This window comes from Zalophus californianus, chromosome 2 (assembly GCF_009762305.2).
Source record: "Zalophus californianus isolate mZalCal1 chromosome 2, mZalCal1.pri.v2, whole genome shotgun sequence".
NCBI classification, from domain to species: Eukaryota; Metazoa; Chordata; class Mammalia; order Carnivora; family Otariidae; genus Zalophus; species Zalophus californianus.
In genome coordinates this window covers 175,213,798-175,236,246 of record NC_045596.1, presented here as the reverse complement: position 1 = coordinate 175,236,246, position 22,449 = coordinate 175,213,798, and the positions used below count along the sequence as shown (strand labels likewise).

The 22,449-nt window shown below is 38.7% G+C and overlaps 1 protein-coding gene across 13 annotated transcripts in view; it reads left to right on the top strand.

Moving 5' to 3' along the window:
* Nucleotides 1–22,449, top strand: part of RBPMS (RNA binding protein, mRNA processing factor) — a 172,671-nt gene that overhangs the window by 72,780 nt on the left and 77,442 nt on the right. For 11 of the 13 annotated variants that reach the window (XR_003520630.2, XM_027597923.2, XM_027597924.2 and 8 more), the window contains 3 exons: nt 569–646; nt 3,392–3,430; nt 4,671–4,733. Coding sequence is in view for 12 of the 13 variants with exons in the window: in XM_027597923.2 (XP_027453724.1) it covers nt 569–646; nt 3,392–3,430; nt 4,671–4,733 (180 nt within the window). In the remaining variant the exon portion in view is untranslated. The remainder of the gene's footprint in view (nt 1–568; nt 647–3,391; nt 3,431–4,670; nt 4,734–22,449) is intronic. The other 2 variants (XM_035726036.1, XM_035726035.1) reach the window with 1 other exon arrangement.

Below are 22,449 nucleotides of genomic sequence, written 5' to 3'. Positions count from 1 at the left end.
GTAGTAAAATTATCAGGGTGTCTAGCTGGTTCAGAGCATGTGACCCTTGATCTCAGGGTTGTAAGTTTAAGCCCCGCATTGGGTGTAGAGATCACTTAAAAATAAGATACTTTTAAAAATGACTGTAATTATTAATGCCGATGAGGGAAGCAAGGACAAAACAAGCAGGAAAAAACAAAAATTGTTCTGATTTAATTTTGAACCATGTTATGTTCATTTGATTTAGAGCAGAGAAGCTGTAGATTTACTGTTCTCGTGACTTTTTTTTTCTTAAGCTGATATTTTAACTATGTAGACCTCTTCCCTTCATAGTGTCAGAACCAGTTAATGACTAATCCGTTTATAAATTTAAAATCAGCTAGAGGTAATTCATTCTGAGTAATCCCATAGAAATATCCAAGAGTTGGTCTAATGGCGTCTTAACATAGAGTGTTCACTGGGTTACGGAAAGAACATGAATTAGGTAGGGTTTGTGAAATGTATGAAGACACGTATTTTTGAGATTACAAGTGAGAGCAATTCTCTAGATTTTACAGTCTTGTGATCACTTCTCATATTTATTTTCCAGGTCCGGACCCTATTTGTCAGTGGTCTCCCTCTGGATATCAAACCTCGGGAGCTCTATCTGCTTTTCAGACCATTTAAGGTACCTTTTCTCTTTCAGAAATTATAAAAGGAGACCAAAAGTGTGTGTATAAATAAGCTTCATGGGGGCTTTTTGCAGGAAGAAATACGTTTGAGAAAGCATCTTATCAAGTAACCTTTTTTAAAAAAGGATAGTTAGTAAAGGAGATTTACAACTCAGTTCCAGTGTGTGGTCTCAGGAAAGACTGAAGTTGCCTTTTACCCTCCCCAATAGCTAATATAGATAAGTCTCTTTTCTTCCTAATAATGGGGACATGCATCTGGCTCTGTTGAGAACAGTTTTAGTGTCCTCCCTGTTTATCGTTTGCCAATTGGGAGTATTCTTCTGAGTACAGCTCACCAAAAATACTATCAATTACTGTTACTTATATTTCCAGTGAAATAACAGAAGTCAAGGCTTATACTTACAAGGTTTCTTATTAGTTGAAATATTGTTAATACTATTTTTTTGGATACGTAAGTTAATTACACTTTCATGAACTAGACTAAGAACCTAACCACCATTACTTTTTCTGTGGAAAAAATGTTCTAAGTTTCAAACAAAGTAAGACGAAGTTCTAAGGAATTACTTGTTATGCTGGTACATGGTGTAGTACCTAATTCAGTTCCCTGTCCATTGGGACTATTGAGATAAAAATCACTTGAGATATTTAATGTTGCTAGAATTGAAAACTTACCAGAAAATTGGACAAAAGCTGAAATAACCATGCTGCCAAGGAGAAATCTTGAAGGCTAACCTGTGGGGAATCAGAGAGAGCTGGGACTGGGTGGATTGTGGGCTGGAGGCCTAGGCCCTCAGGGAGAACACCTGGAAGTCGTGATAAATTCAGGGCTTGTGTCTGGTCCCTGAGAACATGGTAGCGGCAGTGCCTGGCTGGGGGCACACTTACGATTAGGTGGCAGACCATCTTGATTAATGATTAAAGATCCATCCTGTCGAAGCAGGACCCTAGCCGCAGAGGCAAGACAGGTTGAAGGACAGGATCTAGCCTTTCAAGGAGAGGGAGAGTAAGATGTGACAGCTGAAAACAGCTGGGTAGGAAAGGAAGGAAGAAGGTGGAAGGGGCAGCCAGCCAGTTAAAAGCCAGCAAAGCTAAGAATCTAGCTTATGTGCCAGTAAGTCACCATGTAATAGACCTGCCTCTGTTCTAATAGCCATTCCCTTACTGTAAGAATGATGACTATACAGACGGAAACAAAAGAGTTAGACATGAGGTCAGCTGAGAGGAAGTGGGAAAGAAAAATGTTGGGGGTTGGGGGGGTATCAGCTTCATAGAATTTCCTGAGTATCTTCTGCAGGGTTGCCATTTTTACTATTTGTCCCTTTCATAGGCTGTGGACTTTTTAATGATCTTACTAATGGACAAAATACTGGAGATTTAGCCAGCAGGCCCCTCATATGAATTATTCCATTTAATTTTTATCATAACCCTTTAAAGTGGGTTGGCCTCTGTTTTTCAAATGAGGAAAATGAAACTTAGAGCAACTGAATAAATTTTGCTCAAGTTCACACTTAATAAATGGCAGGGCTAGGATTCAAACCCAAGCAATCTTGACTCTGCCATCTGTGTTCTGAAGTAGTCTGTGATACTACTTTTCTGTTCATGGCTAGAGATCACAATATATTGCTACCAGTGGTGTTGTACATGAGTGAAATATCCATTTGTCCTTTTCCTCTGAGGCCTTCAGGGTGTTTAAACCTCCAGGTTTTTCAGAGAGAAAGCACCTTGAAAAAGGAAAAGGCAGGGCTGTGAATCATGACCCCTCTGGCCAGAAGAGCTCAAGGTCTTTGAGGTAAAATGTTTACAGTAGCTAATTGGTAACATAGTTCTCTGCTGGGAAGATAGGAGGATGAATCAATCCCAACATCCTGCCCAGAAACCCCAACGCAAGAGTCAGGACCCTGGTACATTCCTAACAACCCTCTTTTAATTAAAGTCCCTGGAGGCTGACCCTAGTCTGCAAATCTGTCTTGGCACTGATCTGTGCAGTGGTCAATCATGTCAAGTGGTGTTTTTCCCCTTGTGTCATCCATCAGTGCAAGCCATCAGCCATGGATGATTTTCAGAAATAAACACACTTTGTTACCCTTATCCTCAGGAGCCAGGAGGGGTGAAGGGAGGGAGTGAAAAGGGAGGGGTTTCTATCCTCCTTGACGATGGGCCAGAGTAAGAACCCAACAGGGAATTTCTGTATGTCCCAATCAGAGTACCAACATGAAAACTAGCTGCTTCAATAAGTAAGCAGAATAACTCAAAAGAATTTAGTATCACTACCTGTGTAACTTTTCCTGGCAGTTTTGAAATTTCGAGTAATAAGTTCTGTGTAGGACATTCTGAATGTTTTAATGTTATCTTATAGCAAACACATGACCAAGTCCTCACATACTTATCTTCCTATCTTATTAAATTTACTCCCTTCATTCTCCTAGTTCTGTAAAATGAGAAAGATCTGTTGACAGAGGAACCCGTTTTCCTACCATTGTACGATATCATGAAAAAAGGGAAAACAAACCTAGATATATATGCATAAATTTCAAGGTATGATTTGTTTTAGGCCTTAAGGATGGAAGCATCGGCGCATACGTGCATGCGTCTGTAAAATCTGCTTTCTCAGTTACCTCGAGGCATTTGTAAGAAGAGTTAGTCAGTAGTCATAACGGACTCATTTTACTTGAGCAAGATGCTATTACAGTTTTTTTTTCCTAGTAATTTTTTTTCGTCTAAATTTGGTTCTTAATTTTCAGGGCTACGAGGGTTCTCTTATAAAGCTCACATCTAAGCAGGTAAGAATTTCAAACTTGCATATAAAATGATGACTTCCACAATAAATTTGAATTGACTTTCTTCAAGAATGTTACTGGGTCTCAGCATTCTCCTTTATAATTCTCATTAGGATTTAATTTTTGTTGTTGATTTAAAATTAAGTATGAGATTAGTTAGGAATTAGCACAGGAAAATGATTCACAATTCTATTGTCTCCAGCTAGGATGTCTGAGACTATCCCTGAGGAAGGCAAATGGCAAACATAATGCATCCAGCATGATTATATTGGGATTGGTCTGTATATTCAACAGAAATCCTCCAAACCCACTTTTATTCCCAGTTCTTCCTTTTTTAAAAAAATGAGGTTTTAAACAGGCAAACTTTCACACTCAGTGTAAGTATCTGTTGGTGAAGAATCATGCTGTGTGGGAAACTTCTAATAACCACCGGCAGAGTCCCAAGTCTAGGGTGGAGCACGGAAGGTGCAGAATGGAGAATGGTAATCAATGACCCTGATAGTTTCTAAAAGTTCCTTGAAACTTTTGGCTATATGTCCCCCCACCCCCAAATGCTGAATACCCAGCATGCTCACCTCTCAGTCGCTTTTCATCTCTCAGTAAGGTATTCTTTGATTCATCAGGAATAAACTATGTTGCAAGCATCTTTCTGGACTACAAGATTTGAGTCCAAAGGGATTATCACCCCTCTCTCTTGAACAATTTGGTTTACACCTAGTTAAACACAGGACTTTTTAAACGTATCCCTTGGGATTTGAGATGGAAATGTTCATTTTATAATTTTGATCATGCAGTGAGAGTACAGGGCTTTTATCATTGTGTCATTGTATTCCTTGCACTTACAGTGTACCAAAAGGTGATTCGGTTCTCTTTCCATTTTAAAAGATGAAGAAACTGAGGTACAGTGAATTTGATTTAGGAAAGTAGAGCCTTTCGACCCAAGTTTTCCTCTATTCTCTTGTTCACTGCTGCTCACCTTCCAACCCCTTCTAGATTTTTTTTTTTATGATTCTCTAAATCCCCAGCTGTGCCCTTGAAGAACCACCCTCACAATCCCTTTTGATTCATGTTAGAAATTTGGCTAAGCCACTGCGTCATGATTCTTTTGAACTGGCTTTCTTATTTCTACCCATTGCCTGTGGTCATTTCTTTATCTTAGCTCTTTGGTTTGACATCACCTTTGACCCAGAAAAATAGATTATCTCCTGATTTGTTTTTTCTTCATATTTTTTTCTTTCCTCAGCCCGTAGGTTTTGTCAGTTTTGACAGTCGCTCAGAAGCAGAAGCTGCAAAGAATGCTTTGAATGTAAGTAGTAATGATGTAATCATTGGTGTTTCCTTGTGAGGTGGTGGGAGGCAGTAGAACCTCTTTGGACAGGAAATCACTAGAGGGAATATGACTGCTCATTCTAATAGGAGGGATTCATCCATTTAATCAGCCATCTAAAGAGATTTTTCCTTGAATTGTGGTCAGATGTGCAAACTACCGAATAATGCTTTGCTCTTCTCCAGCTTTTACTGTAATGCTCAAAATACCTGGCAGTGTCTTATTCTAATTTAACCTGGTCACTCCCCATGGTAATGTGCAGCTTAGTTTGGCCATCGTTATACTCTCAAAGATTAAGCCTAACCCAAGAGTAGATGGAAACTTGGCTTTCCTCCTCTCATGAGGCTTCCATTTTAGGTATGTGGGTTTGTGTGTGGTTTTTTCTTTTTTTTCTTAAGGTTATGGTCTTTATTCTCATTGTTTTCCCCAAAGACATTCTGCATTGTGCTATAATAAATGGTTGTCACCTATAATTGAGTGGAGATACGTGTATTTGGTTTGTAGGCATCTTGTCTGCCATATGTTTTGAAGCTTTTGCCAGCTTCATTTTAGAAAATATTTTTCCCCTTTAGAGTGCTGAAAAACAAAACAATTTAAGGGGAACCAAGCTGAGAGAAGGTGAACGGAAGCAGAATAGGAGTTCCAGAGGCTGAGGGCTGATTCTGAGGTGAAGAGTCATAGTGAAAAGTCTGGCTCCAACCTGCTCCAGGTAGTCGGCCTAAGTGGCCATGCATGAACCTAAGGGTTCATGAAAGCAACCAAAAGAGTTTAGGATGCTTTTTAAGAGGCAAGTGGCCACTTGACTGGTGCAATCTGAGCGTCATGGTGTAGGCACCTACAGGTGCCCCTCACAGCCGCTCCTTTTGAGTCCCTGGATGCTAAGGCAGACCATGCTGAGAGAGGGCTATAGGAGAGACCTCGTGTCCTGGAGACTTGGAGGCCCAAGGGAAGAGGCCTCCAGAGGGGTCTGTTTACTCAGGATAATGGTCATTGTGACACAATCTTGAAAGGTTTTTAGGCTTTGAAAAAAATGTATACTCTCAGAAGAAATGGCTTGCTTCTTATTGTTGGTTTTTCATGAATGTCTTTAGAATCCAGGAGCTCCGAAGAGCTCGGGATTTGCCTGGATTTGGGTAAATAACCTTCCAGGCAGAAAGACTGCTTCCTTACCCTGTTTGTCTTCCACAGAACAAGATATAAACCAAGTATTTATTGTGTACCAGTGGTATACACTGAAGCACAGTATATGATTGAATATTTTGATATAAAAATTTTGATTTTATCATTACGTAGAGCCAGAATTTTCTCAGTATAACCAAATTTTAAGCTTCTCAATAAAACTAGGCTTTTATTTAGATAGTAGTTTTCTTTCATTCTTACCAGGTAGCATGTTTCCAACTGTAGAACTATTCTGGGTCCTTCAAAGTTAGGTGAAGTTTTTACCAGGCTCTTTTCATTGTTCTTCTAAAGGAAGTAACAACAGTTGAAGCTTGTTTACAGAGTGGACTCTTCGGCCTGCCTTGACTGTCTGAGGAACACTAGGCTTTTATAGTGACTTCTGTCGTCTGACAAAGGCAGCTTTCCCTAATGGGCTAGGATTTGTGTTTTTGTTTTACAGAGGTTTTTAAACTGCTTAAATGGTCATAGTCATAAACTGTGTTTCCTTGCCTCAGTAAGCAGGGGTATAGAAAACAGTTTCAATTTTTCTTGGTGTCCAAGGGTTCTATCATTACCAATAATCAGGTTTTGAGCCCTATTGTACATAGCATTAGAGGTGTTTAAGTCCATCCCTAGGCCAACTGGCCCCACATCATTGTGCTTTCGTGTCCTGATACCTGGTTTTAGGTTCAGCTCTTCCTTCTTTTTCATTGGCAGTGAGCCTTCCTTTAGCAGCATCTTCTCCCTTATTCATTAATGTTCTTTTGTTGCTCATGTATTAGTAACTTGGGAAGAACTCCAAGCGAAACTGTTTAAATTCTGTTCTTTGGATCTAAGGGTAACTCTTAATATTTGTGAATTATTGAACCTGAACTTGCTTCTGCTCAGAGACTGACTTGTGAATGCAGGGCATTTATTGAGCTCATGGTTGATTTCTTTCTTGACATTTTTTACTTTTATATATAAGGTATTAGAGATCTTTGTACCTTAGAAACCATCCTGTTGTTCTGGGATTAGAGACCTTGAAAGGATGGATGGCTCAGTCAGGAAGCATAGATTTAAAACTACAACTAGAAGCAAGCCTTTTGCATCTTAGTCCTGACTACAACATCTTGCTGCTTGCTTGGTCCCTGCAGTGTTGCTGCATTTTTCCTGGTGGCATTGACAGACTACATATTGTCCAGGACAAATGGCCATGATAAAATTTGGCGTATGTGACAACGGAGCAGGGTTTCTTTTCTCTACAGAGAAAATGGGCCCGTTCGGGATAACGTACTTAATCATGAAGCTGACAAATTTTCTCTTATGATCCAACATACTCCTCTCTTTTCAGGTCATCTTTCTAATTGGTGAATTAAAAACATACGATGCTCATAGCCATTACAAAATTTTCTCCTCTCATGTCATTCGTCCGGGCTTCTTTTAAAAACTTTTCCTCACATTCCTTTGGGGAAAAGTTCCATGTTGTAATGTTTTGTTTTATTCCACTATTGAGAAACTAAAGCCGCAGTCCAGTAAGTGCCTCTATATAGAATACTTCACAGTGTCATGGAACCACTTCTCCATGCCTCTTGTTTTTATTTCTCGGTCTTGGTTACTGTCTGGTTTAGTTATTAGTATTAATAATTAGTCTTTTCCCAAATGACTGATTTTTTTTTAATCTGTTTTCTTCCATCTTTATGCATCAGTCAATTTGATAATTCTATGGAAAAACATGCTCAGATTGAATTAAGTGGTAACATTGAACTTTTATCAGGAGGCTACTCAAATCTTCTAAATACAGTGTATTTTGTTTTTACAGCAAAAACTCCCAAATTAAGCTAAAAATAACCCAAACCCAGACTTCCCTTCGGGTTATCTATGGTCCCATTAATCCATATGATTAGAAATCCCATCCATTCTTTAACCTGACAACAAAATATCTGACCTGTCCTTCACCCTTCATACACATTTGTAATTTCCATACTGGCAGTTTTCTGTTTTCCATGCTAATGGAAGGGGGTGTTAATAATCCAGAGTATCCATTATTTTTAGGCTTTGTTTATAATTTTGGAATGTAAATCAAATATGGTGAGTGATATTGAGAGTTAGCCTAGTTTAGTAAAAACTTGTGGAAATTTTTAAAGACACAGGAAATAGAGTAAGTATAAGGGTAAAGACCCAGAGCAGAAGTGAGAATAAGCCATCCCTGGCTTCCTACCAACTGTGAAGACCCCAATATTGCCACTGTTGCCTACTTAAAACCTTCTTTTAATAAATAAGAGTGATTTGTAGTTAATACTTCAGATCAACAGGCTTGTCATAGTCCTTGCTTGTGTAAGTTTCCATAACAGGCATTGTCTTAACACTGGTGTTTGGGAATCACTCATCTAAAGTACAGTTGACCCTTTAATGTCACAGAGATCAAGGGTGCCAACCACTTCCTGAGTAACAACAAAACACACACGCTTTTGACTCCCCCAAACTTAATAACCTACTGTTGACCAGAAGCTTTATTGATAATATAGTCAACACATATTTTACGTGATTTGTATATTGTATTTTTACAATAAAGTAAGCTAGAGAAAAGAAATGTTAAAATCCGGGCGCCTGGGTGGCTCAGTTGGTTAAGCGACTGCCTTCAGCTCAGGTCATGATCCTGGAGTCCCGGGATTGAGTCCCGCATCGGGCTCCCTGCTCGGCGAGGAGCCTGCTTCTCCCTCTGACCCTCTCCCCTCTCATGTACTCTCTCTCTCATTCTCGCTCTCTCAAATAAATAAATCTTTTAAAAAAAAAATGTTAAAATCCTTAGGGAAAATACATTTACAGTACTGTGCTGTATTTATAAAAACAAATCTGCATGTAAGTTGGCCCCCATAGTTCAAACCCATGGTGTTCAAGCGTCAACTGTACTTTAAAAGGTTGTGTGTGGACTCTTGAGTATATGTGCCATTTTGTTATCCCTCTTCCTCTAATTTTAAATAGTTGTTATTGGGCTAGGTTTTATTGTAGACTCTATTGTAAATTATTATATCAGAATTAAAGAAGTCTGATGTAATGAAACAGTGTACATCACTACAAGTTGCCTTCACAACTAAACATTGCCTATATGAGCACAGTAATTTGCTTTACTCTCAAATTGGACTGTTTGATGTAAGTGAATTCCGATTATCATTGCAACCCCTAGTCCATTGGATTCTTTTTAAAAGTCTGAGTTACAACTCACATACCATATAACCCATTTAAAGTATGCAATTCAGTAGTTTTTGGTATATTATTTTTTAAATTATATATTAAAAAATTTGCCATTTTAATGATTAAGTGCACAGTTCATTGGCATGAATTACATTCACCATGTTGTGCAACCATCACCACTCTGTATTTCCAAAAATTTTTCATCATCCCAAACAAACTCTGTAACCACTAATCAGTACTTCCCAATTTCTCCTTTATTTTTAGCCCCTGGTAACCTCTAATCTGTTTTCAGTCTATTCACCTATTTTGGATATTGAAATATTTGTCCTTTTGTGTCTGACTTCTTTCCTTAGTGTAGTGTTTTCAAGATTCATCCATGTTGTAGCACGTATCACTTTTTTGACTGATATTCCATTATATGGATCACCCACCTTTTGTTTATCCATTCATCTATTGATGGACACTTGGGTTATTTCCACCTTTTTGCTCTTGTGACTAATGCTTCAATGAACATTGGTGTACAAGTTTCTGTTTGAGTTCCTGTTTTCAGTTACTTTGCGGTATATACCTAGGAGCAGGATTGCTGAGTCATATGGTAATTTTATCTTTACCTTTTTGAGGAACTCCCAAACCTTTCCATAGTGGCTGTACCATTTTACATTCCCACCAATAATGTATATAGGGTTCCAAATTATCCATATCCTCACTAATACTTGTTTTTTTTAAACTATGATCATCCTAGTAGGTATGAAGTAATCATTGGGTTCTTGATAAATACTTTTTGACTGATTGCAGTAGTAGATTTGGGTTCTTTTGGAATCTCACATAACTTAAAATGTTTCTTTAACAGGGATTAGTAACACTTCTTTTTTTGTGGTTGGGAATTCTAATTAATAGAACTGTGTTACCATTAAATAGTTTAGTTTACCTGATAAGTAAGGGTGGGAAAAAGCCAACCATTGGGTGATTGATTTAATAAAGTAAGACTTAGGCTTTATATTTTATGTACGACATGCAAGACATGAAGGAAAGGTATTTTCTCAAGGTCTAAGACTGGAATAGAGATTAAAAAGCAGTTTGGTTTTCAAGGGGGAAAAAGGGGCAGTCATGCACACTTCGAATGCAAAAAAGCCTTAATGAGTGGAAAATGAAGAGAAATTGAGAATATGTGGTATTAAATTCTTATTGAGGAAATTTATCAATTCAGTAGCATGTATGATAAAGAATTTTTAGAAAAACTTTAAAATTTGTAAGAAAGCATGTTGAAAAGGTACTTAATAGTGTCACATGTTAAAAATAGCCAATCTAATCAGGGAAACTTCGGCTTTTCCATCCCCATAAATTCCTGGCATTAAAGTAAATACTGTGGTTATTTATATCACAATGATTCCAGCCTTGTGCATAATTTCAATTTTGTTGAATATCTTGAGCTCTCCCAACTATCAAATTACTAAACAGTATGGTATAATTAATTCGTTAGTTCTATACCAGGTTCCTCATCACAGGTAGGGGTATTATTCACTTCCAAAGGTATTAAAAGGAAATTACCAAGCAAAAGTACTTGCAAATGTTCCAAATGTGAACCTCTACCACGAGTATACTTTCTTAGTCAAAAGATGTGGCCATAAAGTACTGGTACAAACCCTTTGAGTACAGAGGGACACCAGGGCAGTCAAGATAGGCAGTGACCACACAAAGACATTTTGGCTTTGGTTTGACAGAAGTATGGACAACAGTCTCTGTTTCCTGTATCACAGGTTTTCCTGACAGGTTGTGCAAGTTAGGACTTTTGATCTTAATATTTGTACAGCTTGTGAGTTAGGTGAATTATTTCCACTAAACAAAAGTTTTCACAAACACAAGCATCCAGATGGCCTATTTCAGCGCCCCCTCACCAGGCACTATGTCAATATGTTTCTTATCAGTTTTAAAATTTTCTCCCTAAATTTCTCTTCGCCTGTTGCTCAATGTGGTTGAAGAGGCCCAATTAGTGTGATCCCAGCTGGGACTTTTGGATGGGAAATATGCAAGGCTGCCAGATGAGATCATGAGTCCGATCTAATGTTTATCTGTTAAATCTGTTTATAACTGCTTACTCTTGACTTGCAAAGTTCTAAAGCAGCCATTTGACGTCACTGGGCTAGGGACCGTGCCTGTGCCAGTCAGTATAGAGCTGCCATGATGCAGGGTCATTGGACTGTTTTCTTTTTCTCAATGACTACATGCTTGGGTCTTGACAAACAGCTTGGTCCAGCTAGCCACCTCAACAAAATTTGAAATAGGCGTCCACAAAAGTTACACCACCAAAAGTGACTCATAACCCAAATACAATGTAAAAAAAAAAAATGAAAATAATAAATGCCCAGTGTAGGATTGTTTAATAAGTTCTAGAGTCTGTCAGATTGTTCTTCTGTGCTTTTCTTTATGATGGTCCTGCATTTTTGGATGGTTCTATAACCTCCCTAGGACGGTACAGTGCATAATTTAAAAGTTGTTCTGAAAAACAACTAATGAAGATGAATGTGAGGAATTTGTTAAATTTCTAATTAGAGTCTTTGCTTGAAGAAAAGTGGGTTTATTTATTTATTTTTAAAGATTTTATTTATTTGAGAGAGAGACAGAGCACAAGCAGGGAGGAGAGGGAGAAGCGGGCTCTGGACGTGGGGCTCGATCCCAGGACCCTGAAATCATGACCTGAGCCAAAGGCGGAGGCTTAACCCAACTGAGCCACCTAGGCATCATGAAAAGTAGGTTATTTAAATCTACTAAGCATTCACATAAGAAACTGGAAAACACAATGCTACTAAAAGAAATCCTAAGGAAGTTTAAAGAAAGAAAAGTAGCCAGAAATGTTAGCATTATCCTTTCCCCAAGGGAACAAGCAAGAAGAGCCACAGATTCTCACAAATAAACTGGTTTACTCCAATAAGTATATGTGGAAATCTCAAGTTCATCACATATTACATGGCTTTGTGAAACAGCCCTCAGACTGCATTGTGGCCTTTTTTGAGGATCTAACTTACTTAAACTCCCTTTTAAAAATGGTATCTTGTATTGACCTTGACCTTTCTCCGTGGTTCTTCAGGTGTTTCAGAAATGCTGAGAATCTATTTGCTTCTATTATAAATGTAAGTAGAAAATATAGTTAGTGTTTGTGGAACACGGAAGTGCAAAGAATGAGTTATTTGCTAGGACTCTTTGCTAAGAAGCCAGGGTAGTTTTAGAATGAACACTCTCTAGGCCATTCACATTGCTGATTGTTCTGCAGTGCAGCACATTTTGGCCCCTTAAATCACTCTTTATTGTAAAATCACTTTTATTTTTTTTAGTGAATGATCGTACCATCCTAATGACTAGGGGTTACAGAGCTCCCTTCCACACTGGCTTTGTGTTTCTGATAATAATCTATACTACACAGATTTTAACTTTTGGTCCACAAAGCTTTTGTCTTATTCTGTAACTGGAATGCTTTAGAACATTTTATACACTTGGGGAGTAGGAATGGGACTTGACCCCCTTAAAATGAGATAGGGTGTTTTTTTTTGTTTTTTGTTTTGTTTTTTTAAAGATTTATTTATTGGGTGCCTGGGTGGCTCAGTTGGTTAAGCGACTGCCTTCAGCTCAGGTCATGATCCTGGAGTCCCAGGATCGAGTCCCACATCAGGCTTCCTGCTCAGCAGGGAGTCTGCTTCTCCCTCTGACCTTCCCCCCCTCATGCTCTCTCTCTTTCTCTCTCTCTCTCATTCTCTCTCTCAAATAAATCTTTAAAAAAAAAAAAGATTTATTTATTTGACAGAGAGAGGGAACAGAAGCAAGGGGGAGCGGGAGAGGGAGAAGCAGACTTCACGCTGAGCAGGGAGCCCGATGCGGGGCTCGATCCCAGGACCCTGGGACCATGATGTGAGACGCTTAACGACTGAGCCACCCAGGTGCCCCCCAGAATAGGTGTTTTGACATGACCTTTGTCAATGATTGTGTTCTTGTTTCCTTACAAGTACATACAATGTGAGGTGTTTTCTTTCTTTATACATAGTGTAAATTTTTCATGCCATTTTTAATGGATATTTAATAATTATTACATAGAAACGTTAAAAACTTTGAAATTATAGAACCACAATAGTCAAGGATTTTTATATACATAAAAATAAGTAGGGGAGAAGAAATAGAGTAAATCCTTCTGAAATATGAAGTTATATATATCTGCAATGTAAATATGGGATTAGGAATAAGAAAACAGGTTTTGGTGGTTTTTTCTTTTGGAGGGGGGAGAGCACATGCTTCTGCACAAGCAGCGGGGTCAGAGGGGGAGAATGTTAAGCAGGGTCCACGCCCAGCACAGAGCCCAGTGGTGGCAGGGGGCAGGGGTGGCTCCATCTCACAACCCTGAGATCATGGCCTGATACCAAGCAAGATTCAGATACTTAACCCACTGAGCCACCCAGGTGCCCCAGAAATAAAACAGTTCTAATGAACATGATTTATACTGACTAAAATCTTAAAAATACTACTATCTAAGAAGACTAATATTTATAGAAAAACCAGGAAGCATATTTTGAGGACTAAAATTTCTAAAAATGTAAGTTTCATTTGAGAATTACTGAAAAATTAAGTGGTACTTTGAGTAACCTGGACATTGAATAGAAGATTCTAAGTTTTTTTTTTTTCCTAGCCATTGTGGGGCAAGTTGATTTTAAAGATTAATGTTTTAAGATTAAAAGATCTGAATAATTCCCCTAGAGAATGTAGTTGTGTAGGTAAACTGGTAACCAATGGTTCTCTTGTATTTTGAATCACTTTAATCCATTTTGTCCTTTGTTTGCCTTACATAAGACATCACTCAAAAAGTAAATGGATGAATAAATACGCAGAACTTAAAAAGTAAATTTGGAAACATATGGGAAATGAAAATAAATTTAAATGGAATGGAATTCACTTCATGTTCTCCAGCAGAAGGTTAGTTTATAATAAAGGAGCATAAACAGGCAAAGTATGAAAGTGTTTCTATACTTTCAGAAATAGGAGTAAAAATTAGAGTTCACACAACATTACAGTAATTTTTTTCATAGAATTTTAGTATTCATATAGAAGGCCAATGTAATGTGCAAATGGACATTAAACCAAAGGCAGAAAAAACTATTCAGGATTACAGGTTATGGATACACCTCAATGAAAAAAAGCAAACAAGGTTATGAAAGAGAATCAGGCTGTTTACACATCTTAGAATGCTAAATAAATGAATGACAAAACTAATGGAGGTTTTTAGGTTTAGAAAAGTCCTAGGTAACTATGGCAGGAAGATGCTGACTTTTCTAACACTTTACGATGTCCTCTTTATCTGTGGGCGTGTTCACCAAATTCTAAAAACATCCTTAAAACGATCTTAAAAATGAAATTCACAAATATTAAATACGTACTGTGTATTTGATATATTAGGGTAGTTCTGTGTGTTTGTGCAGAAGATTGTTTCCGTGTTAATACCTGTGAAAAGATACTAAATCTCTACATTAAGGCTAAGAGAGGAGAACAGAAAAAGTTTCTTCTTGGTAACCAGTTATCATGTCTGGGAGGCTTTCTAGCCGAAGACAGTGTAATAAAGGTGTCAGGCTGACCTGGTTCAAATCCAGGTTCTGCCACTTAACTGATTTAAGACCCTTCTCTGGACCGCAGTTTTCTTCCCATTAATTTTTTTTTTTAAATATTTATTTGAGAGCAAGAATGAGATAGAGCATGAGAGGGGGTAGGGTCAGAGGGAGAAGCCGACTCCCTGCTCAGCAGGGAGCCTGATGCGGGACTCGATCGCGGGACTCCAGGATCATGTTCTGAGCCGAAGGCAGTCACTTAACCAACTGAGCCACCCAGGCACCCTCACATTAATATTTTTTTTTGATAATACCTATCTCAAAGGGCATAAGGATCAAAGAAAATGAGATTTTTTAAAAGCCACTGGCCACTCAATAGTAAAAATTCTGGTAATTGGGATGATGATCTTCACAAAGGACTGGCTTTTATTCCTTAAGCCCACTTTGCTACAGTCTCATTTTAAAATAATGTCTGTGGAATTCCATATTCCACTGGGTTCAGAGTACTTCTGAACATTGATTTATATTGTAATGTAATTAATGATAAATTGATTCTTTAGTCCTTTCTTGGAGCTTTTTTGGGAAACAAAGTTGAAGTGTTCTTAATATTTATTAATTTTCAATTATAGTGAGCCCAACAAACAGCCCCTCCTCTCCCTTTTCTGTCAAACTAATCATGCACATTTCTTTGTCCATGTCAGGTTCCAGTTGAATCTGTTTAAAACCAAAGACCCCGCATCCATTCCATATAAAGTATTTTATTTAGCAGCCAGTGAGATTCCTTAGTTAATTTGAACAAGCCTTTTTTGCATGGAGAAGTTTAGCCTCAGCCCTGTCAGGTCACCAGTAAGTAGCCTTGAGGTGATGCATCACAATGGAGGCAGAGCGCTGATTGAAGTTGCTCAGAGGTGAGATCCGTTTTGACTCACTTTAAGTTCAGCTCTCTACAGCACAAGGAGTACTTTGCAGTAAACTTCCGAAGTTTGGACTTAACTGTTCACGTTCTTTACAACTAATTTGTATCTAAGCCCCAAACTCTTGTTTGGAAGGAGCTTCATAGAGTTTTTTAAAAACAGGTTTACAGAGCAAATGCTACCCTCTTTCCTTATTTTTGTATTTTTACCGTATTCATCAGAGAACAGACTTTTCCCACCCATGGATTGATTTATCTGTAGTGGCATTAATAAGTGACTTTGAGAACCAAATAATATATTGATGTAGATGGCACTCATTTTTGTTCTCAGTAAAGTTGAGGGTATAAAGTTATTGACTTCAAAAATATTTTTAATACTTATTTTTAAACGTAATACAGCCTTCCTTTTTAAAGAATTGCCATTATCCTGTTGTGCTGTCTACAAATCAGTAACAAGCTTATACATTTTCTACTTCCTCTTGGTATTTGGCTTGGTATTTGGCCTAAACTTGGTTATGCATAGGTTGTGCACATGCCTCTGTGTAGGAGACTCCCCTGGTTCCTGTTTAGGGGAGGCGTGGTCATTGCTCAAAAACTGGAAAGCACAAACAGGGCTGTTCTAAAAATGTACTAGGAGGCCTGTTGTGGCCTCTGTGTCTGATCTTTAAATGGAAGTCTTCCCACAATGGTTTTGGAAAGTTAAGGCACCTTTTTTCAGTTGTAGAGTTTGTTAATATCAGCACTTTTTTTTCCCTCTCCTCCCTTCATCTTTTTTTCTTCTACATCAGCCACTAATAAAGACTCAGCATAAACTTGGCAGAATTATCCTTAAAGGAGATAGAGAAAGTTAAGATGGTACCTCAAATGATCCAACAAGCACTTTTGGTGAATCTAAAAGTGTGCTAAATGTATTTTCTTAGTCTGCCTACCTTACAAGTGGGACTTACTCTTCATATGCTTTTCTACATAGACATAGAATACTTGGTTTTATATCATTCTAAGACTACTTACATTGCACAGTGTTAATCATCTAACATATCTCAGAATTCATAAGGTATTTTCATACAAACCCACACACCTCTCGTCTTCCTTTGCCTGGCTTGTGCCTAGTATGTGTTAGATACAGAGGCAGGTTGGTCTTCTTTTCAATAATTAGAAGATTGGTTTGTAATTAGTATGATTAGTCTTTTCCTTGAAAAGCTGATACCAACTTTGAAACCAGTAGCCCTTTTATCTTAAAGGACCTGTATGGTCATCTGTTAATGACATTTTGGAAATGTAATTAGTAAATATTTAGAAACTCCTCCCTTCCCAGTTTGATCCTGGGTTTTTTGTACTTGGTACAAGCTGTAGGAGCACATGTGTGGCCTTTATGGAAGTGATGCTCCTAATTAATCCTCATTAGGGATTTAATCTTTTTGTAGTTAAAATAATAAATTTGCACATAAACACCCTTGCTTTCTCATCAGTTATACTATGTGACCAAAGAAGTATATTTTCTAAATGGACCTGGTTTAGTAATAAAAACGACGGCTAAGAATAGGGTTGTGATTTCTTCTGTTTTATTGTTTTCTTTTTTTAAAACTTCATGCCAAACGCACTGATTTAAAGCCCGTTGATCTGGGCTTTACAGAGATAAACCATATAACCTAGAAATCACTTAAACTGACACACATTACGTTTTATCACTCAAAAATTTTTGCTAGGACAGCCATAAGGCTCTGGACAAGTACAGGTAGATACTAGGTTGAGGCAGAACCTCTTTATTTTCCAGATAAGTGAAGTTAGCCATTAAAATTCTGAGGGTTTTGGGGTGTCCATGGAAGCAACAGATAGATTGTCATTTGGCCACCATTAAGTGGATGTGGACCATCACAAGTTTTGTTTTGTTTTTTAAATTTTATTTATTTATTTGACAGCGAGAGAGGGAACACAAGCAGGTGGAGTGGGGGAGGGAGAAGCAGACTCCCTGCTGAGCAGGGAGCCCGATGCGGGGCTCAATCCCAGGACCCCGGGATCATGACCTGAGCTGAAGGCAGAGGCTTAACAACTGAGCCACCCAGGCCCTCCCCCCACACACTTTTTTTTTTCCCCACAAGTTTGTTTTGATACCACCTCAATATCTTGTTAGGGTCAAAAACTTAAGATATTGCTAGGATCTGCTTCCTTTCAAGCTTTCATTGGTCATGCCATTTGTTTAAGTGCCAACATTCAGTAGGTAGCAGGACCAAAAGGTAGAAGACGGTCACGTAGCTACTACCTTCCCCCTGAAAAGAGGGGGATGCTTGTGGGTATAGTCGTCCCAACAATGAAAACATGAGAGGAGGCAGCCCTAGGACTACACAGCGAACGGACTGCTGGCAGCACCAGCCACATCTGGTATCTGTGTGTTAAGGATTCTAAGTATAATGCCTTTGTCCCTACCAGAACAGTTGACCTCCATTTACCTTCAAAATCCTTGGAGTAAAAATATTAACGTCAAGATTCCTGAATGAAAGAATACCATCTGCACTCTGGCCTATGTTTCTTTCCACGTAATATTACCCATTTCAAAGCGTCACAGTAAAATACTGCTTTAATGGGTAACTGTCCGTGCTTGAAGTGGAGACCTTTTACTAACACTGTGAGGGCCCAGGTCTTTCGATCATCCTTTTTAGGACAGTTTGAGAACATAGTGGCAAAAGTTCAAACAATCATGCCCTCTCAGCCCTTTGGAAAATAAACTCTGTTTGACTCGGATTCTGTTGACATGTTTAAGATTGAGTTTATAGCTTCTTCAAAGACCCTGTCATGACTTTATGGTCATCCTGTACAAAGCAGATTCTCCGAGGGCATGGTTATGTACACAGGGGGTGGCTGGCTAACAAAAAGTGTGCTTTAGTAGAAAGGAAAGAAATTTAGCTGGGGTGGATGGCCAAGTCAAATGGAGCTGTAGATACCTCTGAAGTACTTCTACCTAATTCTCCCAGAAAGTGGATCCATTCTCTGCAGTTAGCAGTCAGTCCCCCCAAGAGCTTCTCAGACTATGTGAACTAACAGAAATGGGCAAGGAAGGAGGACGTGCACCATCACCTTCCTGAAGTGGGGGTCAGTGGCTGAGGGAAATGAAACCAGGTGGAATGAAAGAATAATTTGAAACTGCACAGCACCAGTTTGGACAACAGTTCAGATAATCCTGCTTCTTTCTCCAGTTGTGGGAATCCCACAGTAGAGTTACGAATCTCCTTCTCTTTTACAACTGGTAGAAGCACCTTTCCAGAAAAGCCAAAAGAGAGAACAAATCCTCAGCAGTCCATGTTGAGGAGTGGTAGCTCCTTAGCTGATGAACACTAGGCCACAGGAATGTTTATCCTAGGCCAAATATTAACCATTGACATGAACTGTTTTCTTAAAAGCAACTCTGTGAGATATGGACTATTTTCATTTCCAGTTTATAGCCGAGGAAACTGAGGCATAGAAAGGTTAAACAACATTCCCAGGATCAGCAGTGGAGGTAGATTTGAATGCAGGCAGATTCCAGAGCACACACTCCTAATTGTCACAATTTAAGCCTCTTATTTGGAAGGAAGTTCCATCCAGAATTGGTTGTGACCTTGAATTGGGTTGTCTCTTGTAATGGTCACTATAACTGTAGCTGATACTTCCAGAAAACCAGTGTTGTTTGTTGCCTTCACCATAAGAGGAAGGGGGACCCACCAGGACCATCTTCTCCAAGTTTCATTTCTAGTCCTGGACTTAGGGGGAAGAAACAAGGTTTCCCTCATTTTTGTTGTTGGGGTGCATAAATCCTCTTTTAACTGGTTTATAGGTTTCACCATAGGAGTCTGGCTTGGTGGTGAGGGTATGAACTTGAATGCTGTAGTTTGTTGACATGAGTAAAAGTGAAGCCAAGGATAAAAACTGTATTCTAGGAAGTAGCCCAGTCACTAGGAAATATTATCAAGACACATTTATTCCAGACCCAGGATGGCTAGTGAACGATGATAATGGGTTTCTCTACTGTGGCCAAGCTGATTCTGTTAGAACACTGAGAACTGAGCTTGTCACAGAATGTTATCAGAGGAGAACTTACATAAGCTAAAAATGAAGGATAAACCTCGGAGACCTTCCAGGATGGGTGTGGATGTGTGTTCCTTTGTCACTAAAATTTTCAAAGCAGGTTAGTTTCATTGTGTTTTATGGAACATGTGGTTTAGAAACAAAATTATACAGATTTTTTTTATTCAAGGGGTTAAAAACAAGGACACGTGACCTCTTAAAAACCTAATATTCACTTGGAAGAGTATTCTATTAGGCAGTGGAGCAAGGAATTGTACCTGGATGCAAGGTTTGACTTCAATCCAAGGGCCACATATACTTATAGAGAGCCCTGGGAAAGGGGTCTCTCCAAGTATAATCGAGATACATTACCAATAGAGAGGGACACATTATTTTCAAATGACTGTTTAGGCAAGGAGGATAATGAGTAAGTAAATCAGATTATGCTAAGGTGAATCCAGAGCAAGGATTTTGAGGTAGTTGGATTAAGAGAAAGAACAAGGCATAATTGCTCTGGTAGTTTCTCGGTGGGCAGGGGCCCAACAACACAGGCTGTTGTGTTAACAATCCTGATGTTTCCACAAGCAATGTCCTTATTTATGGAAAGTATGAAATATGGTTTACATGTGACAGCTTCTTCTCACTTTATTCCTTGTCGGATCCCACATCTACCTAAATTTCAACACTGAAAACTGAACAACCACCTCCGTTATTTTCAGAAGATAATGTAGTCTTTGTCAGATAAACAGCTTCACAGAACTGTAATGTACATGTGCACGCAATCACGGGAATCAGAAAATTGAATTCTGGGGCGCCTGGGTGGCCCAGTCGGTTGGGCATCTGCCTTTGGCTCGGGTCATGATCCCAGGGTCCTGGAATTGAGCCCTAAGTCAGGCTCCCAGGGGGCCTGCTTCTCCCTCTCTTTCCTTACCCCACCTTGTGCTTGCTCTCTTTCTTCTAGCAAAAATAAAATCTTAAAAAAAAAAAAAATTGAATTCTGGATTCTCCCAGTCAATTGTAAATTTAGGTGGATTACTTTTGTGGATCTTAATTTCTCCGTCTATACTAGGAAGTTATTGGCCTTCTGGGCGAGACTGTATTGATACTATAACAGACTGCCCTTGTAGCGGAACTGTAACATCCTCAGGATGCCAGTATGGTCTTAAGTCTTGTAACAACCGCAAAGCACCCTCACACATTTCAAATATCCCTAAGGAGTTTGCAGGGGTGGGGGATAGGGCCAGTGAGGAATACTACCCATGATTAAAAACTATAAGATTAGGTGGTCCCAAAAATTAAGTCCTAGCCTTCTGTGATTTTCATGCTTTATATAGATCGCCCTCTACAACTTATCGACTTACTGTCAGAGAACCCAGACCTCTACCAGCAATGTGCTTCTGTGATTTTACTCAGATAACTTGGGGTGGTTGTTTTTTTGTTTGTTTTTTACATTTTATAAATGGTAATAGAAACTTTTACACTTTATAAATGGTAGACAATTTTTACTCATTCGTTTTCAGAAATGGTATGTTGGGAGAAATTTTTGAAATTGCAGTATTGATCCCCCCCCCCCCCCCACCACCACCACCACGCTCCTATTTCCTTTCTTTCAATCTTTTCTGTTTATATTTAAACATACAGCTCTTCCTTTAACTTCCCTCCACACCTTGTTTCTGATTCTCATCTCCACCGGAACAGATTACCCAGATGCATGTTTCTTTTTGGCTTCTCTTGAGTCATTTTAAGGTTCCAACTGAATATAACAGTTGTTTTCAGACTCCTAGGGAAACTTTTGCATGTACCTTGCCTAGAGTCTGTTTCTAATCTGAATATTTTATGCTGCCTGTGAAAGAGAAAGCTGACAATTCTCAGAAAGCTGTAAATAAATCGTGGTCCCCTCAGACTTCAGAATATCTCTAAAGTATGGATTTAACCTCCTAGTTTCTGAAAGGAATGACATGTCCATCAATTTTGAGAAAACCGTTTGTATTTCTAACTTTTGTTTTTAACTTCTAGAAGGTAAAAGTTAATTCTTTGAACCTCATTTTTTATATGTTGAAAGATTTGTGGTCTCCAGGTTATTTCCTTTCCTGTAGCCAAAATGCTCTTTGAAAATAGGAGGCCTTTATAAACTGTTTTAAAATACAACAGCATAAAGAAATGTGAGTCAAAACCACAATGAGATACCACTTCATACCTATTAGGATGGCTAAGATAAAGGCAATAACAAGTGTTGGTGGGGATGTGAAAAAATTGAGATACTCATATATTGGTAGTGGGATGGAAATGGTATAGCCGCTTAGGAAGACAGTTTTACAGTTCTTCGAAAAAGTTAACATAGAGTTCAGCAATTCTACTCCTACAGAGTTGTGTCTGCACAAAAACTTGTACACAAGTGTTCATAGCAGCCCCCCAAAAAGTGGAAACAATCCAATGCCCGCGAGCTGATGAAAGGATAAACAAAATATATTTGTACAATGGATTATTTCTCGGCAAAAAAAAACAGTGAAGTTCTCCCATGTGGTGTAAGAAAGAAACCAGTCACAAAGGACCATGTATTGTATGATTCCATTTATAGGAAATATCCAGAATAGCACAGACCCTGGAAGCAAATTATTGGTTGGAGGGGTGAGTTGAAGAGGGGAGGGAGGGAGGAATGAGAGACTGCTAATGGGTACAGAGTTTCTTTTGAGGGCTTTTAAAATGTACTAAGCTCTATAGTGGCGATGGTTGTACAACTCAGTGACTATATGAAAACTCATTGAATTGTGCCCAAAAGGGTGAGTTTTATGATATGTAAACTATATTTCATAAAGCTATGAAAGATAGCATA